Source organism: Spermophilus citellus, assembly GCF_964194105.1.
Source record: "Spermophilus citellus genome assembly, chromosome: 2".
Taxonomy (NCBI): domain Eukaryota; kingdom Metazoa; phylum Chordata; class Mammalia; order Rodentia; family Sciuridae; genus Spermophilus; species Spermophilus citellus.
Genome location: NC_138183.1, coordinates 70,378,904 through 70,394,514, shown reverse-complemented (window position 1 = coordinate 70,394,514; position 15,611 = coordinate 70,378,904). Strand labels below are relative to the sequence as shown.

The following is a 15,611-nucleotide window of genomic DNA, read 5'->3' as shown; positions in this document are numbered from 1 at the left end:
AAATACAATTATTTCAATACTATTTAAAGTGATATGAAATGCTTCCTCCTAATTCTCTATAATCAGCCTTATCTCTGAGTTCAGAAACTTTACAAGATGTAGAATTTCTTAAACCAAAAGAATTCCTTAATCATAGCCAAAGCCAGGGTAGTTTAAGAGAGGCGTGGGGGGTGGGGGGTGTTCAAAAGCTTTCTATCAAGCCAGCCTTCTGACAAGTTTTCCCCTGAGCTAGGCACCCAAGAGTCTCACCATTATGGTAACTTCTTAAGGTCTATAGTGTCTTTCAAGACTCTAATTAAAATGTGAATATGCTAATTGCAAAGAAAGCCTCTTGCAACAGGGGAAAGTTTGTTAAACCGGGCAAGGAGGGAATGAGCCTCAGCATAGCTTTCTTTGGACTGGAGGAAAGATGAATCAGAGACACTGTAGGGCCTAATGCTGAAAACTTTGCAGTAGTCCAGGCCCTATATGTTAGGGAGACGTACCAGGAGTTAATTATAAAAGGAAAAGTGAAAGATGTTCTTAGGCTAAAAATTTGTCATCTACCCTAAACGTTAGCATTAGCTGTCATAGCCCCTTCTCAGTGACTGGTTACAAGTACCATCTCCCTTCTTAAAAAAAAAAAAAAACATTTGCCTACACCCTGACTTCCTTGTAGCATGTCCTGTTTGGTTTTGCAGTTGCCTTCTTTTGACCTGAAATGACCAGAAGAGAATTGTTTCATTGCAGGGGGAAGTTTAGCCAATGTGTTTCCTTAATAGCTCAGCAAACAGGGTTTTGCGACTTGGTTATTTTATCTAATGTCTAGAGCAAGGTGTTCTTGTGATAATGCCGCCCAGTAAGCAGCAAGCTGCATAAATTACTTTAAGAAGCAGCTTATCCTTGTCTAATCTCTTCCTGCCATAAGACTCTGGTAGTCAAACTGACCTATTTACAGAGGCTAATTCTGACGTTGGTGGAAAGTCTCTTTCCCACCATGGGAAGATCGAGGTGTGGCCAAGTTATATTGCGCACAGTTGACCACCTGCTAGACCTACCACTCAACCCCACACCTCTCCCAGATGGCAGAGCCTCACTTAAGACCCTAAACAGCAAACAAATGTGTTCACATGTATGAAGATTATTAAACTCTGACTAACCTGCAAAATGAAGTAAGACCAGCTGATGAGCTGAACCAAAAGGGAATGGAATCAGTTAGATCACACAAACATCCGCACAGGAATTTTCCATTTGTCTCCTTTTAGTTTAGCTCTCAAAATTTTAATATTCATAAGAATTAGTAAATTGCTTGCATGCATACTGTATCCTATGGGTAATTTAAAGGATTGTTGAATGTGATCTTATATGATCAATTTTTGCTTTAGGCTGATTTTAAAACTTAACTCCCCATCAGGATGTGATATTAGGGTCTTCAAATAGTTTTAACTTTCTAAACCACTAAACAATACAAAAAAAAATGAGCTAGTTCATCTGTATTTATTCTAGGTTCTGTAGGTATAAGATGAATGGAAGCCACAGAAAATTCCCAGATACTGCTTTTGCCTTTAGTTAGGGTTTTCTCAGAACTAATGGGGTCTCCAAGATGCAGGACTTTCCAATGTGAGACTAAGTCAGCTACGATGAGTTTGTAGTTCAACCTTGAGTCCTTAAACTGCTTCCCCATCGAAACTACTGTCAAGAATATTATTAAGGGGCTGGGGTTGTGGCTCAGTGGTAGAGCGCTTGCCTAGTCTGTGTGAGGCACTGGGTTTGATCCTCAATAAAAATAAATAAAATAAAGATATTGTGTCTATCCACAATGAAAAATTAAAAACAAAAGAATATTATTAAATATCCAGAGAAGTTGAAGAATGGGAAAGATGGGAAAGGTAAAATTCTGCTCCATTTGCTATGGAGCAGACAGGGCTTGAAGGGAAGTGAAGACATAAAGTGGAGCTGAGGGATGTTCCAAGCTTCTGACTCTGGGAAGGAATGTCAAGTTGCAGGTTCCGGCTACCACCATGTCCCTCTTCTCATCACCCATCCAATCACATTTCCCACATAAAGCCGTCATGGGAGTATGCAAAGGAAAATTATCCAATCAGGAAGGGAGTTTACATACCCTCTAGATGGTGGTCCCCAAACTGTGACTGGACCAGCAGCATCAGTGTCCCCTGGAAACTTGGTAGAAATGCAAATTCTCAGACCCTGCCCCAGACCTAGCATCTCTAAGAGTGATGTCCAGCCATCTGTGTGTTTTATTTATCAAAGTCACCAGTGTATGCTATTATATATCCAAATTTGACAACTGTTGCTACCTATCAGCTGATTTTATAGATGAGAAGATTGAATACAAAGAGAAGAATGGTTTGCACATGGTCAAACTCTCCCCAGGCAAACCACTCATCTCTTTGTACTCCATGCCTCCAATTTGAACTGCTACCTTGGAGTGCTTCCCCTGTAGGACAGTTTCACTGGCAGGCTGAGTCCGTTCCTTCAAACCTAGCTCTCCTGCACAGTATCGACCTCACCTCAGGTTGTGTCAGCACTGTCTTTGCCGTTCACTGCCTATGGCCTAGGACATCTAGGATATATGCTTCAGGAACTAACAGGCTATTAAATTGGGAAAGAAGAAGAGGGGTGTTGGTGAGTCCTGTCATCACAGCTTGGTTTTCCTAACTGTTGTCAGCATTTCCACGAGGAGCTTGCCCTGCAGATGGTGGTCAGCACTGGGATGGTGAGAGAAACTGTCTTCAAGTATGCTTGGTTCTTCTTTGAGCTTCTGGTGAGTCTCGCATGTTCATATCTATGTTCTACAGGGCAAGAAGAGAACATGGCATAAAGGCAGAGATGTTTTCCATATCAGGAACTGACACCTTGTTCACCTAGTTGTTCCTACTGAAAACCTAGGGTTATTCCTTAAAGTATGACTCCTCTCACTTCTTCATCCATCTTCCATAGAATCGCATGGATTCTACTTTGAAAATCTGCCTCTAACCCATAGCATCTCATCCTGTTCCCCACCTGCCAAGCCACTCTCCTTGTTCACATGCCTCTTGAAGGAACTTCCTCTTTCTCCCCCCTCTATCCACCTTTGCCCTCAGCCCATCCATCCTACACAGGACAGCCAACATTAAACAGTGTCACTCCTCGCTTCAAATCCCTTTAGCAAGTTTCAATGTATTGGCAAAAAAAAAAAAAAAAAAAAAAAGCATAAATATTTATCATGACTAAAAAGCCCTTGTATGACTCTGCTCTTTTCCTCCATTTCTCACTTCATCTCATTCCATATTCCCCCCTCATCCAGCCACATGGTTACTCTTGTAGTTCTTGGAAGGTATTAAGCTCTTTTTCAGCCTCAAAGTTTCAAGTTCTCTCACTAGTTCCTACCTTTCACTCCCTTCCCGATCCCCAACAAACACACACTGTGTTTTCTTTAGGCTTCAGCATAAATGTCACCACCTCCAGTAGCCCTTTTCTGACCACCTTATATTATAATGTAATTTTTCTATCTTATCATTCTCCTTTTAAACACCCTATTTATCTCTACTTATCACCTAACCCAATTTGTAATTTCTTTTTTTTTTTTTTTTGGCTCACCTACTAGATTTCTAGAATTGGGGTCTGTCTTCTTCATTCTCCTATCTCTTGTGCTAGCACTACCCCAGATCCCTGCCAACAGGATCACTTGGGGGTGCTTGGTTAAAATAAAGCAGATTCTTGAGCTTTTTTCTAGGACTACTAAATAAAATCAGGAGGCAGTGGTGTTCAGTTGCCTGTCCTACCAAGTGGCTTCTAAGCACACCTATAATCCACAGATTCACATCACCTCTGCTCTGTAAGTCCTAAATAAAACTGAAGTCTTTGAAATGTGTACCCAGCCAGCACAAGCATTTTACATTCTGCAAGCTAAGCTGGTTAAAGTGAGTGGCTGCAGCTCACAAGTCCTGGGACAAGACTGCCAGCAGTGAGACATAAGTTCTGGCAGAAACGGATGGTCACAAACTGCTCCCCTCTTTTTTCTTGAGGCATGAGAAGTATTAAAATCAACACTCTATGATCTGTATATCCTGCTCCTATTTACCTACCTCACCCACCATCAAGCTTCTCCATAAAGAGAATTCACGTGGGTTATGATCCATCTAAACAGTTTATACAAATTATCCTGAGTTTGACTGTCAAAATTGCAGTTAAAAAAAAAAAGCATGAAGCAAAAACTAAATTTGATATCTTGGAGAGTCTCATAGAAAAAAGTCTCGAACAAAACAGCATTCCAACTTAAAGATGGTTGGTATTACTCCTACACTTGGAGCACACTTCACCTAATCCATTTTTAGATATTATCTAATACTTACATGCTACAAAGCACTATAGTTGTTTGATCAGGTAACCAAGTCCCTTGGACAGTGTATCTCAAGCTCTGCTATGTAAGCATTCTAATAGCAGCTCTAGGGACTCTTTAACTTATCCTCGAAACCTTATTAAAACCCTGTGAGAAGGCTGGGGATGTAGCTCAGTGTTAGAGTACTTGTCTAGCATGCTTGAGGCCCTGGGTTTGATCCCCAGCACCACAAAATAAATAAATAAATAAAAATAAAATTTGGGTGAGAGAGTAGTGGTTATCCCCATAGCACATACCAAGGCTGAGTAGGGAATTGCTAGCTGCTCTGGCAGTGAGGTACAGAGCCTCAATTCTCCAACTCTGAAGTCCAGATTCCTTTCTCCTACCACTTTGCCCCTTTGGGAAGCCCAACCTTACAAACCATCTTCTTAGGCTAATGTATTGATAACATGGAAACCCTTTGCCTTTAGGAGTCAGTTGACTTTAATGCAGAGCTACATTGTTATTTCCATACCTAGTAATAACGAACTCAGTATTGCTAAGCCTGAGTGGTTCCACAAGGCACCTTAGAGCTCTGTTTTGAAGGCCAATTTGCATTCTCTTCAGGTGTAATGATATCTCCTTCATATAACCCCAGTAACAGCTGACATCCTGAGGAACAAAAAATAATAGCATCCAAAGTATACTAATCATCTTACTATATATATAATGTACCAGGTGCTGTTTTAAGCATTTTGAAGTATTATCTCATTTAATCCTCAAGCAATCTTTGAGACAGGGGTTTTTACTATTCCCAAAATACAGACATGGTTGGAGGAAGGATGGTAGCCATAAAGAGAGTCTCCAGAGGCTTCAGCAGTACTGCTTCACTGCCCCTAACTGCAGGGAGCTAAGAACCATTGAAAAGTTGAAAACTGCTCTTGATCTTGCACATCTGTTTACTAGGACTTGGTGGACCTCAAAGGGAGAGCAAAAAGTAAAGCGAATAGTCCTCCTTGCCTCCAGCGAGCCCCTGATGCTAAACAGATGAAGTAGTTGGGAACAAAAGTGCAAGTTTAAGCACTCTAATGGGGTTGGTCAACTTGGAGATCAACCAAAGCAGCAGTTCCACGGGGCTCTGCAGGCTGTACCCTGTCAGGGTTCTAGCAGGACAGAATTGAATAGGACTCAACAGGATTAACTGAAAAGCATTTATCCAAAGGTCTCTGCCTGAGGTATACACATGGTTACAGGAGTCAATAAGGATTGGTGAGGCATACAGGAGCAGCAGCTGCTGGAAGACTTTATCTATCCTAGCTGTAAAGCATGAAGAGTAGGGAACAATGTAACTGGGGTCTGGAGAAAGCTGGAGGCAGAGAAGAAGGTCCATACAACAGGAAGTGGAACCTTAGGAAAATGTTGCCACCGCCAGAACCACACTGTGGCAGGGATTAGGGCAGGAGGAATGGCTAACCACCCAAACCCCTCTGTTCTTCCACCTCCTGGTCCCCTGCTAGTACTTCCCATTGCCAACTCCAACCAGCAGCCAGAGAAAGGATTGGGGGCCCAAATAATGCAATATATAGGGACATCTTCCCAGCATTCAGAGGTAGAAATTTAAGGTAAGAAATTTAGCTGAGGACTGTGACAGAGGCAAATGGAAACTCTTAGTGTCCAAAGAAGACTTTGCAAGAAAATTAATCTCAGGGCACCCAGTGCTCCATGTGTTGTTATGGATTTACCTGACCAATGCCTGGGAAGTTACTAAAATCCCAGTTTTTTACCCAAGGATCTTGATGAGAAAGAAACAACAGCTTCCTTGGGCTTAGCCAACAACCTGGGCAGTTTAACATCCTTCGGTTTGTTAATGGCCAAGCACTAATGAACAACCACTTTGTCAAGAGAGCTGTTGAACACAACCCTTGGGTGAATTTCACACTTGGCTAATGAATAAGCCCCTGTGCTTCTGGGAACTGCTGAGCCAGACCTTGGAGACCCAGAGGTAAATGGGTGACCTAGTTTACTCACTGAGGACATGAAGTCCTACATTAAGGAGTTCTTGGAAGCTACCCCTACTTTGAATGGGCTACAGAGGCCAATATGAGAGAAAAGATTTTGCTGTTTTACCTTACCCTACAAATAATGAGCCACACATCCACTAGTATTTCTGCTGCGTATTCTTCTCTGAAGACCAGGGACACAGTAGCTGGCAAGTGTAGACAGCCTGGAAATAGGCCATTATTTGGAAGCACAGTATTGTGAGAATTATTTATTTGGTTGTAGGATGGCCAAACTCAGCAGGAAGGAGCCAAATAGCAGTGAGCTCTAAAAGCCTGGTGCTGGGGTGGGTTAGTCAGCAGGGAATCAGGATCAGGGTCACTTGAACAAAAAGGCCTTGTTTTCCTAGGTCCTTGTTTGGGAGGGAAGTGAGAGAGGTGCTTTAATCAGACAAAATGGCATCCAGTTCCCACCATCATTCAAGTCCCTCACCAGCTACGTATGTGGGGCTTCCTGGGATATGGACATGTCTATGGGTCCTAGACCAAACCGACCCCTGTGGTGAGGAGAAACCATGATTCTTACACTCAATTTTATATGCTTAGTTCTTCCCCAAACTGGTCTTAGCATTATCTGAAAACATGCAATAAATGAAGACTACCTCTCTGTTTTTCTCTTCTTCTTTTGCCTTCTCTCTGTCTTTGTCTCAGTGATAGCAAAAATCAAGCATCCTGCTTTCTGAGAGACAGAAATCTACTGTTTGTGCATAAAATTTCTCCCATCCAGTTGTCAGGAAGGAAAGTTCAACTTCTAGGACCATTTCCTTTTGCAGTGACTCTTTGACTAACACAGACAAAGTCATGAAAATGACTTCAGAGTATAAGCACTCATCCACAAGGTCTCCCAGTCTTTCCCATCAGACTGTTCCTAATGACTTCAACAACTTCCAACAAGGATAATACTCAACCTCTGATGATGTTAAAGGAGGGTATATTGACCCATGAATCTCTTGGCCTCAAGAAATCTAAAAAATAAGTCTGGATTTTAAGTTATGGTATGCACTGAGTGTGTGTTACACCAGTCACCAATTTATGCACAGACTAGATAGATAGAACTAAAAGTTAGACTTATAGAACTCAAAAGGTGATTCTAGAATTATCATCAGAAGCAATATTTTAAATAGAGGTTAAGTTTCCAGCTAGCCAACAAACTCCCATTCAACCCATGACATGGCTTAAATTTATAGAAGCACAAAGGAGCCTGATTGTAAAATATGAAATTGTTTTTGGAAAAGCTGTGTTCCCCATTTCATCTTGAAACTTAGGATAGGAGGAACATTTCTCCTTTGTTCTCCTTACCACGACTGCAGGAGCAGAAAAGATCTCAGGATTTGCCTGTCCTGTGAAATGCACTGTAATTGTCCTGCCTATGTGGTCATGCGAGCCCAGACACACCCTGCCTTCCAGGATGAAGGCTACGGAGGAGGCAGGTCCTATGACACTGGAGCTAAAGAAGGAAGCTCCTCACTTTGTCAGCAGCAAGAAGGGAGCCCCTGACTTGGGGTCAAGAAGAGGACACCCTTCCTACCTCCTGCCACCATGGCAACCATTCGCCTGTCAGAAGCATCTGTAGTCCAGAGCCAGCCTGGGCAGCACCGGCACCAATACAGTGTCAAAAAGTCCATTGTGTAAAAGCTTTTCTTCAAGTCACTCCACCTTTTGCACATTTTTCCAAGCAGCAGGTCACCAGTCTCCATGTTGACATTTCCCTTATCCCTCTGTAGGTGAAAAGCATGGCCCAGTATGTACATAACCTGGACAAACGGGACAGTTTTCGGAGGACTTGGTTTTCTGACCGCTTCAAAGATGACATAACTACTATTGTTAATGTGGTCACCTCGGAGATTGCAGCCCTGCTGGTGAAACCTCCGAAGGTAACTGTGTTTCTTAACTTTCTAAATTGTTTACCTTAAACATGTTACTTTCATAAGCAGAGAAAAGTAAGGGTCATTTTGAAATGGTAGTTAAAATGCAACTGTACACTATCATTAAATGCAGCATGTTATGCTGGACTGGACCCTGGGGTGGGGCTGGGGGATTGCTGTAAGGAGATTACAATATATACAGTCATTTAAATCATTGCATCAATGTAGCTATGGAAGAAAAGACTCTTGTGCTCGGGAAATACACCCTGAAGTATTGTGGAGTAAATGGGCATGATGTTTGCAACCAAGTCTCAAATGGCTCAGGGAAAAAAAAATGTACAAAAGAGAATAAGATGTCAAGTATTAATGAATCAGGTTAAAGAATACACAGTTCTTTGTGCTATTTTTGTACCTTTTCTGTAAGTTTGAAATCAATTCAAAATAAGTTAAAATATATAAAATGAACCAGATGTGGTGGCACATACTTATAATCCCAGAAACTTGGGAGGCTAAAGCAGGGAGATCACAAGTTCAAGGCCTGCCTTAGCAAGTTAGCAAGGCCCTAAGCAACTTAGCAAGATCCTTCCTCAAAATAAAAAATAAAAAGGTCTGAAGTTGTAGCTTAGTGGTAAAGTGCCCCGAATTCAATCTTTAATATATAATAAAAACTTAAAAGTAACTATAATATGTTAAGAAGCAATATTTATTATTAATTCCTATATTAAATTAAGAATTTGTATGGTACCAAGTGCTCAGAAAATTTCATTTGCTTATTTTTCATTGAAAACTTCATTAGAAAAACAATAGTATCTCCATATTGGTAGGCTTGGAAATGAGGCACAGTGGGTTGATACATTTTCTAAGTCACACAGCTTACAGAAAAGTTCAGACTAGAAATTATATCCCTAGGTATTCAGACAGTCATATAAACTACTCAAAAGGAATGGCCATGTGGGGAATGGCAGGAAAGCTCAAGGATTTCTCACTGTTGCTCTGGGAACCTGTTTATTAGTTCTCTGTCCATCCCAGTGATTGGTCAGGTTGGCCTGAATTTTCAAACTGTAAATCATAAAAAAGAGGAAAATATTTTAAAATTATATTTTCAATAGTGTCAGAGAAAATTGGTTTATCATTCTGAGAATGAATAACATAAACATGAGAAGGTGCATCACTGAGGACTCTGAAGTACTGTAAAATTTCTCATTTATTACTGAGAAGTGATTAAAAAATGAAAATGAAAACTAAGAAAAAAAACTGGCCCCAATTTATATAAGAATTCACTTTACCAAGTATGACTCGAACCTCTCTTGGGCTAGGAATGCTGCCTAACTGGGAAAAAAAAAAAAAGTTTCTGGGCATGATGGTATATGCCTGTAATCCCAGTGGTTCAAGAAACTGAGGCAGAAAGATCATGAGTTCAAAGACAGCCTTAGCAATTTAGTGAGGCGCTAAGCAACTCAGTGAGACCCTATCTCTAAATAAAATTCAAAAAAGAGCTGGCTCAGTAGTTAAGTACCCCTGAGTTCAATCCCCAGTACCAAAAAGAAAAAAAAAATTAGGTAAAAACTGATTCTTGGGGCTGAGGTTGTGGCTCAGCGGCAGTGCACTTACCTGGCATGTGTAAGGCACTGGGTTCAATTCTCAGTAGCACATATAAGTAAATAAAATAAAGGTCTATCAACAACTAAAAAAATACTTTTAAAAAACTGATTCTTCTATCCTGACTGGATTTTCTGCAATGATCTTTACAAATTAAGAATGTGTGTCTCATTGAAGATAGTGATACATTTCCAGATGGCTTGGGGAGAGAAAAAAAAAAAAAGTCAGATCACAGCCTTGTAAACAGAGAAGGAGCTCATTTATAAATATACAAATACATATGTAGGGAAAAGGGTGGCTAGAAGGAAATGCACCAAAATATTAACAGCACAGAAAAAAAAAATCACCTGAGTCAACCCAACAGTCATAGCATCAGATAAGAGCTAAGTTATATTAGCTACAATTTTTTCATACTTAATCTGGTTTACCCAATGCACCCAGAGGGACAATGGCTAATATAATAGGATTTGCCTCTCCCAGTGTTCCCAACCAGGGACCTGATGTTCAGGGCTTACATGAAATTATTTGTATGTTTATTTTTAAGGAAAATGAACAGGCAGAAAAGATCAACATCAGCCTGGCTTTCTTCTTGTACGATCTTCTCTCACTCATGGACCGCGGCTTTGTGTTTAACCTGATCAAACATTACTGCAACCAGGTGAGAGTTTCTGGGAACTATTTCATTCCTTCTGTCTCTGATGTGCTGCTTGTTATGTTCATGGCCACGTTAGAGAGTGTGGCAATATGGAACGTTTCTCGAGTCTATGCCATGAACACTTCTCCAACACACTAGTTTACTTGGAGTGTTTCCAATTCAGTCAGCAAGTTCCTCTGTGGCAACCAAAATTTGTCAGTGATATGATTTGATTTCTCCAATTTAATATTTAATAGAAATTACATGACTGCATTTTTTTCTTTAATCAGGCCTAGTTGAAAGTAGGAGGTCTCTTTGTACCTATTAGGGTAATTAATTAAATTGTTGTTGTGACATTTTGATGAAATCATATAGATTGAATTTCATTGAGCCTCAAAGCAAATATGTTATAATCCAAATACAGTTTTTCAATGTTATCCCTCAAGTTTTTTTTTTCAGTGATTTCCATGTATGACACATCATAAATGAATGGATATAACGTCTCATTCTTCTGGTTGTACAAGTTGTAGAGTTACACAAATTGTGTAATCATATATGCACTTAGGGTAATGATGTTCGATTCATTCTACTATCATTTCTGCGCCCATATCCCTGCCCTCTTCCCCCAATGTTTAATGTAATTCTTCCTTCTTTCACTGTCCCCTGTAAAATGCCCTAACAATGGTAATATAAATAATAGTTATCATTGCTACTCATCTCTTAACATATTCCTACTCTAGCAACCGCTACCACCATTATTGCTGTCATCACAACTGCCACCATTGTCATCTCCTGCATACCCACCATCTTCACCATCACCACTTCCACCAATATCACCATATCCACCAACATAACCACCTCCACCAACATCACCATGTCCACCAACATCATCACCCCCAGCATCACCCCCACCATCACCACCATTGCCACTTGGTGCTTTTTCTTTTAATTGGTCCTTTTTAGTTATACATGATGGTAGATTCCATTTTGACATAATTATGCAAGCATGGAGTACATCTTGTTCTAATTCAAACCCCAGTACCTCTCCTTCCCCTTCCCCCTGCCCACTCCCTGCTCCCTTCCCTCTATTGATCTTTCTGCCTTTATCCATAGTTATTTTTTAAATTAATTTCTTATGGATGTACACAATGGTGAGATTCAGTGTGGCATATTCATACATCTACATAGGAAAGTTATGTCAGATTCATTCCACCATCATTCCTTTTCCCTTTCCCCTGCCACCTGGATCTTTGCAATTAGTAACTTAGTTCCTTTAAGTCCTTCAAATTACATGAATCTTCAACTTCCTAATTTTTTAAATAAAAGAATTCACCCGTGTAGCAGTTCAAGAGATGGGGGGGTGACGATCGAGTAAAAAGATACAATGACAAGAAACAGTAGCACTGAAGCTTCATTGGGTGGCATGTGGACAGGGTTGCATGAGAGAAAAGGTCTTTCCCAGGACAAGACTGTCCAGAAGCTTACAAGGGGAACCAACCACTCCAAGGAGTAGGAAACTTCCAGAGGCGAGAGTGGGGTGAGGAGGCATGCCTGTCTAGTTGGTGTGGTTCTGCAGCACAGTGGGGGGGTCTCTGAGTCAAAGGAGGTCCAAAGGACTGTAGCCACTTGGTGCCTTGGAACTATAAGCCTCTACCTTATCAATAGGAAACAGCTGTCCAGTGAGGTTTCCTGGGATCTACAAAGCAGTCAGGTGCTGAAAGGCTAAAAATCTTCTTGTTAGATCTATTTTTCACATAATGGAATATGTAAAAATTGAAGTTTGGTGTGAGCTAATGTGTTGGGTGTCAGTCAGGATAGAAAACTCAGGAGCCAGTCCAGAGAGACTATCTTTGGCTTGTTTACATAACATCCTTCTCCAAACAAAACAAAGCTCATGATTTTCTTTTTTTTTTTTTTTAAGATTTTATTTATTTATTTATTTTTTAGTTCTCAGCAGACACAACATCTTTGTTTATATGTGGTGCTGAGGATCGAACCCGGGCCGCACGCATGCCAGGCGAGCTCGCTACCGCTAGAGCCACATCCCCAGCCCCAAAGCTCATGATTTTCTAAAGGACATCGTAATAGTGAAGCAGAATGATAGAAGAGAATACTAAGGCAATGTTAGAGTCCCAGAGCTTCGCCTGCCCTGCGAAGATCCACCAGAGTTGATCACAGAGGAAATCCTTCATTCCTCTCTGCCCTCCTGTTCAGATGTTCAGGATTCCAGGTCACCGAATACAGATTAATCCGTTTTCAAAACTGAAAGTCTGAGGTTTAGAAAAGAGACCCTAGAACACAGCCGCAGGCCCTGTGCACACATTGCTGTGCGTGCGTTGGTGGTTTTCCTTTCAAAAAGAAAAAAGACAATCCACAGTAGACATCCACCTACCCTGAAAAATGTATGTTTTAATTTCTTTTTACTCTCTCTTTTCTTTTCTCTTCACTCTCTTTCTCTTTAAAATTCTTCTATTTTATCTTAGCTTCCTTCTATCTCTTTTTTTCCTCTCCTATTTCAACTTCCTAAGAGCCTTAGATTGGGGTTCTAGAGACCTGTGTTCTAATTCCAGAGGTGCCATTTGCCGCTTCTGTGATTTGGAACCATCAATCTTCATTGAGGCTTCCTCAGTGTAAAAAAGTCAGGCTGAATTGGACTTATCCAGGCTCTGACACTACAGTTCAGTGCTCTGTCTGCTAGTGACATCCATAGATATTGACTAGCATCATTGTAGCACACAGATCTCAAAAGGTTATGGCCTCAGTCACAGTCAATGGTATACTTCCAGTCGTTCTTTTTCAGACAGGGTCTTACTAAATTGCCCAGGCTGGCCTCAAACTTGCAATCCTCTTGCCTCAGAAGTCACTGATATTACCAGTATGTACCACAACACTTGGCTTCAGTCTCTTACTAATAGTCATTAACAACAGATAAATCTGCTTCTTCAATTATTTGTCTCTTACAGTGTGCCACTAGGTTAACACTCATCCCTCAAGAGAGTCACTGATACTTTGCTGTGGGTCCCCCAACCTCTGGAGAGAACGTGTCAGGAACTGCACCCCCCTTCTTGTTTCTAAATAGCACTTGTTCTTTCAAGTTCTGATCACCCAACAGCTCTTTTTGAGTGACCCTAAGTGAGAAGAGTGTGACCAAATTCTAATTAGTTCCATTTGCTGGAGGCCCCATTGGTCCAAAATCAGGCAGGAGTGTTCATGGAAAGGAGACAGATTCTAGTCACTATCCTTACACAGAAGTTTTATTTTTTAAAGAAAAAAAAATTATAATGGCATTAATTTGTTTTAAGAAAATATCTGTGGCTTGAGTCTATAGGCAAAATGCCCCCACAACACGCTGACTTCTCTTAAACTGGCTGAAGATTTAAATTACATAGCTCAGAAAATTGCCCTTAAAGTGAATGAAGACCATCCTTGTCTATTTGCAAGGATGAGATGTCCTGTGCGACTCTGCTGGGGCAAGAGGGTGTTCATGATGAAATACTGGGGGTGCAAGGCCCATCACCCTCCACACCCTGCTTTGACTATGGGGAGCTGCCTCTGAGTGTGGGTGCTTCTGCTGTTCAGCTCATTGGCGGGGAGGGAGGCATCTTCCAAACTGTCCCCATCGGCTACTTTCATTTTTTGTTTCATGATTTACTTTTTAAGCAAAGGTTTACTCTAAAAACCCTTGCAGCTCTCTTTCTTTCTCCCCAATTTCCTTTTCTCCCACTTTGGAGCAAACTCCTTGACTTTTTTTGTAGTTAGTTGATACTTTCCTAGGCACTTCAACACCTTCCTCTAAGGAGCTGGTTTGATGACTTTCCAATGGGGCTTTTAATCAGAAACTACAAGAGAACACTTGGGGCCTTAAGGTCACCCAGTCATATTCCGTTCATTTCACATGGCCCTGTGGAAAGTCAACTCCTTTCATTTAGCTTCTCAGACACAGTGGGGTTTTCGTAAAATTACTTCTGTTACATGGAGACATACCTCAAGCTTAGGTTCAATATGGGCTTGCCAAATCAACAAAGTGGTGATCAGGGATGGGTGCCTCATTTGGGGCAGCTTGTAGGCTAGAATCATTAAGGGAAAGTCATGAATAAAAACTTACTTATTGGGCCTTCCTGTAATGCAGAATTTGCCATCTGTTGCCCCATAAGATTAATTTTTATTAAATTGATTATCTTCACCTGTGGAGGAAAGATGTTACTGTCTGTTACCCTCAACTCCATTTAAACTTCTTTCTTTTTTTTATTTTCCTTTCCAGCTCTCAGCCAAGCTTAATAACCTTCCAACACTCATTTCCATGAGGCTGGAGTTCCTGAGAATCCTCTGTAGCCACGAACACTACCTCAACCTGAACCTCTTCTTTATGAATGCTGATACTGCACCAACATCTCCTTGTCCCTCCATATCTTCCCAGGTAAGCAGTCAACTGAAGGATTTATTCAAGCTGTTTCATTTAATTAACTAAATTCAATCATGTGTTTTCTACAAATGTTGGTCTTATTAATTAGAAGTAAAATCAAGCTATTCAAACCAGATCAGTTGATACAGATATGGATGGTGTGCTACTCTGAAGATGTCCTATCTTTTTTTTTTTTTTCATTTATTTTTATTTTTTTTAAGAGAGAGTGAGAGAGGAGAGAGAGAGAGAGAGAGATTTTTTAATATTTATTTTTAGTTCTCGGCGGACACAACATCTTTGTTGGTATGTGGTGCTGAGGATCGAACCCGGGCCGCACGCATGCCAGGCGAGCGCGCTACCGCTTGAGCCACATCCCCAGCCCCAAGATGTCCTATCTTAACTAATAATTTATAAGCTAAATAGTATGTTTTCTTCCTAGGCTCAAGGATTCCTGATAAGGCTAAGTACAGCAAGGAATCCATAAGCTTATGAAAATTAAGAAACTTTCAAAAGAGTCTCAAATCTTTCTTTGTCTGATTTTAACTGGTTATTACATTATGCATATACAGGATTCCAAAGTCAAATAAGTTTGGGAAATCTTGTGTTAACCAGGTGTTGTTGCTGTTTTGTTTGTTTGTTTGGCAGTAGACCATCCAAGAGCCTTTAGCATGTTAGTATAAATTGTTGATGTCCAAGGAAGTATGTGTAATGCACAGTGATTCCCAAAATTATTTTGACTGTGGAAAGCATTGTT

At 40.8% G+C, this 15,611-nt stretch overlaps 1 protein-coding gene and 1 long non-coding RNA gene across 3 annotated transcripts in view; one reads left to right on the top strand and one right to left on the bottom strand.

Annotated features, from left to right (window-relative positions):
- The window catches only part of LOC308641148, a 438,634-nt gene that overhangs the window by 150,274 nt on the left and 272,749 nt on the right, over positions 1-15,611 (bottom strand). The gene's annotated exons all lie outside the window — the stretch shown is intronic.
- Positions 1-15,611, top strand: part of DOCK8 (dedicator of cytokinesis 8) — a 217,955-nt gene that overhangs the window by 146,838 nt on the left and 55,506 nt on the right. For both annotated transcript variants that reach the window (XM_081279440.1, XM_081279441.1), the window contains 4 exons: positions 2,669-2,764; positions 8,082-8,231; positions 10,366-10,479; positions 14,717-14,872. In XM_081279440.1, the coding sequence (XP_081135566.1) occupies positions 2,669-2,764; positions 8,082-8,231; positions 10,366-10,479; positions 14,717-14,872 (516 nt within the window). The remainder of the gene's footprint in view (positions 1-2,668; positions 2,765-8,081; positions 8,232-10,365; positions 10,480-14,716; positions 14,873-15,611) is intronic.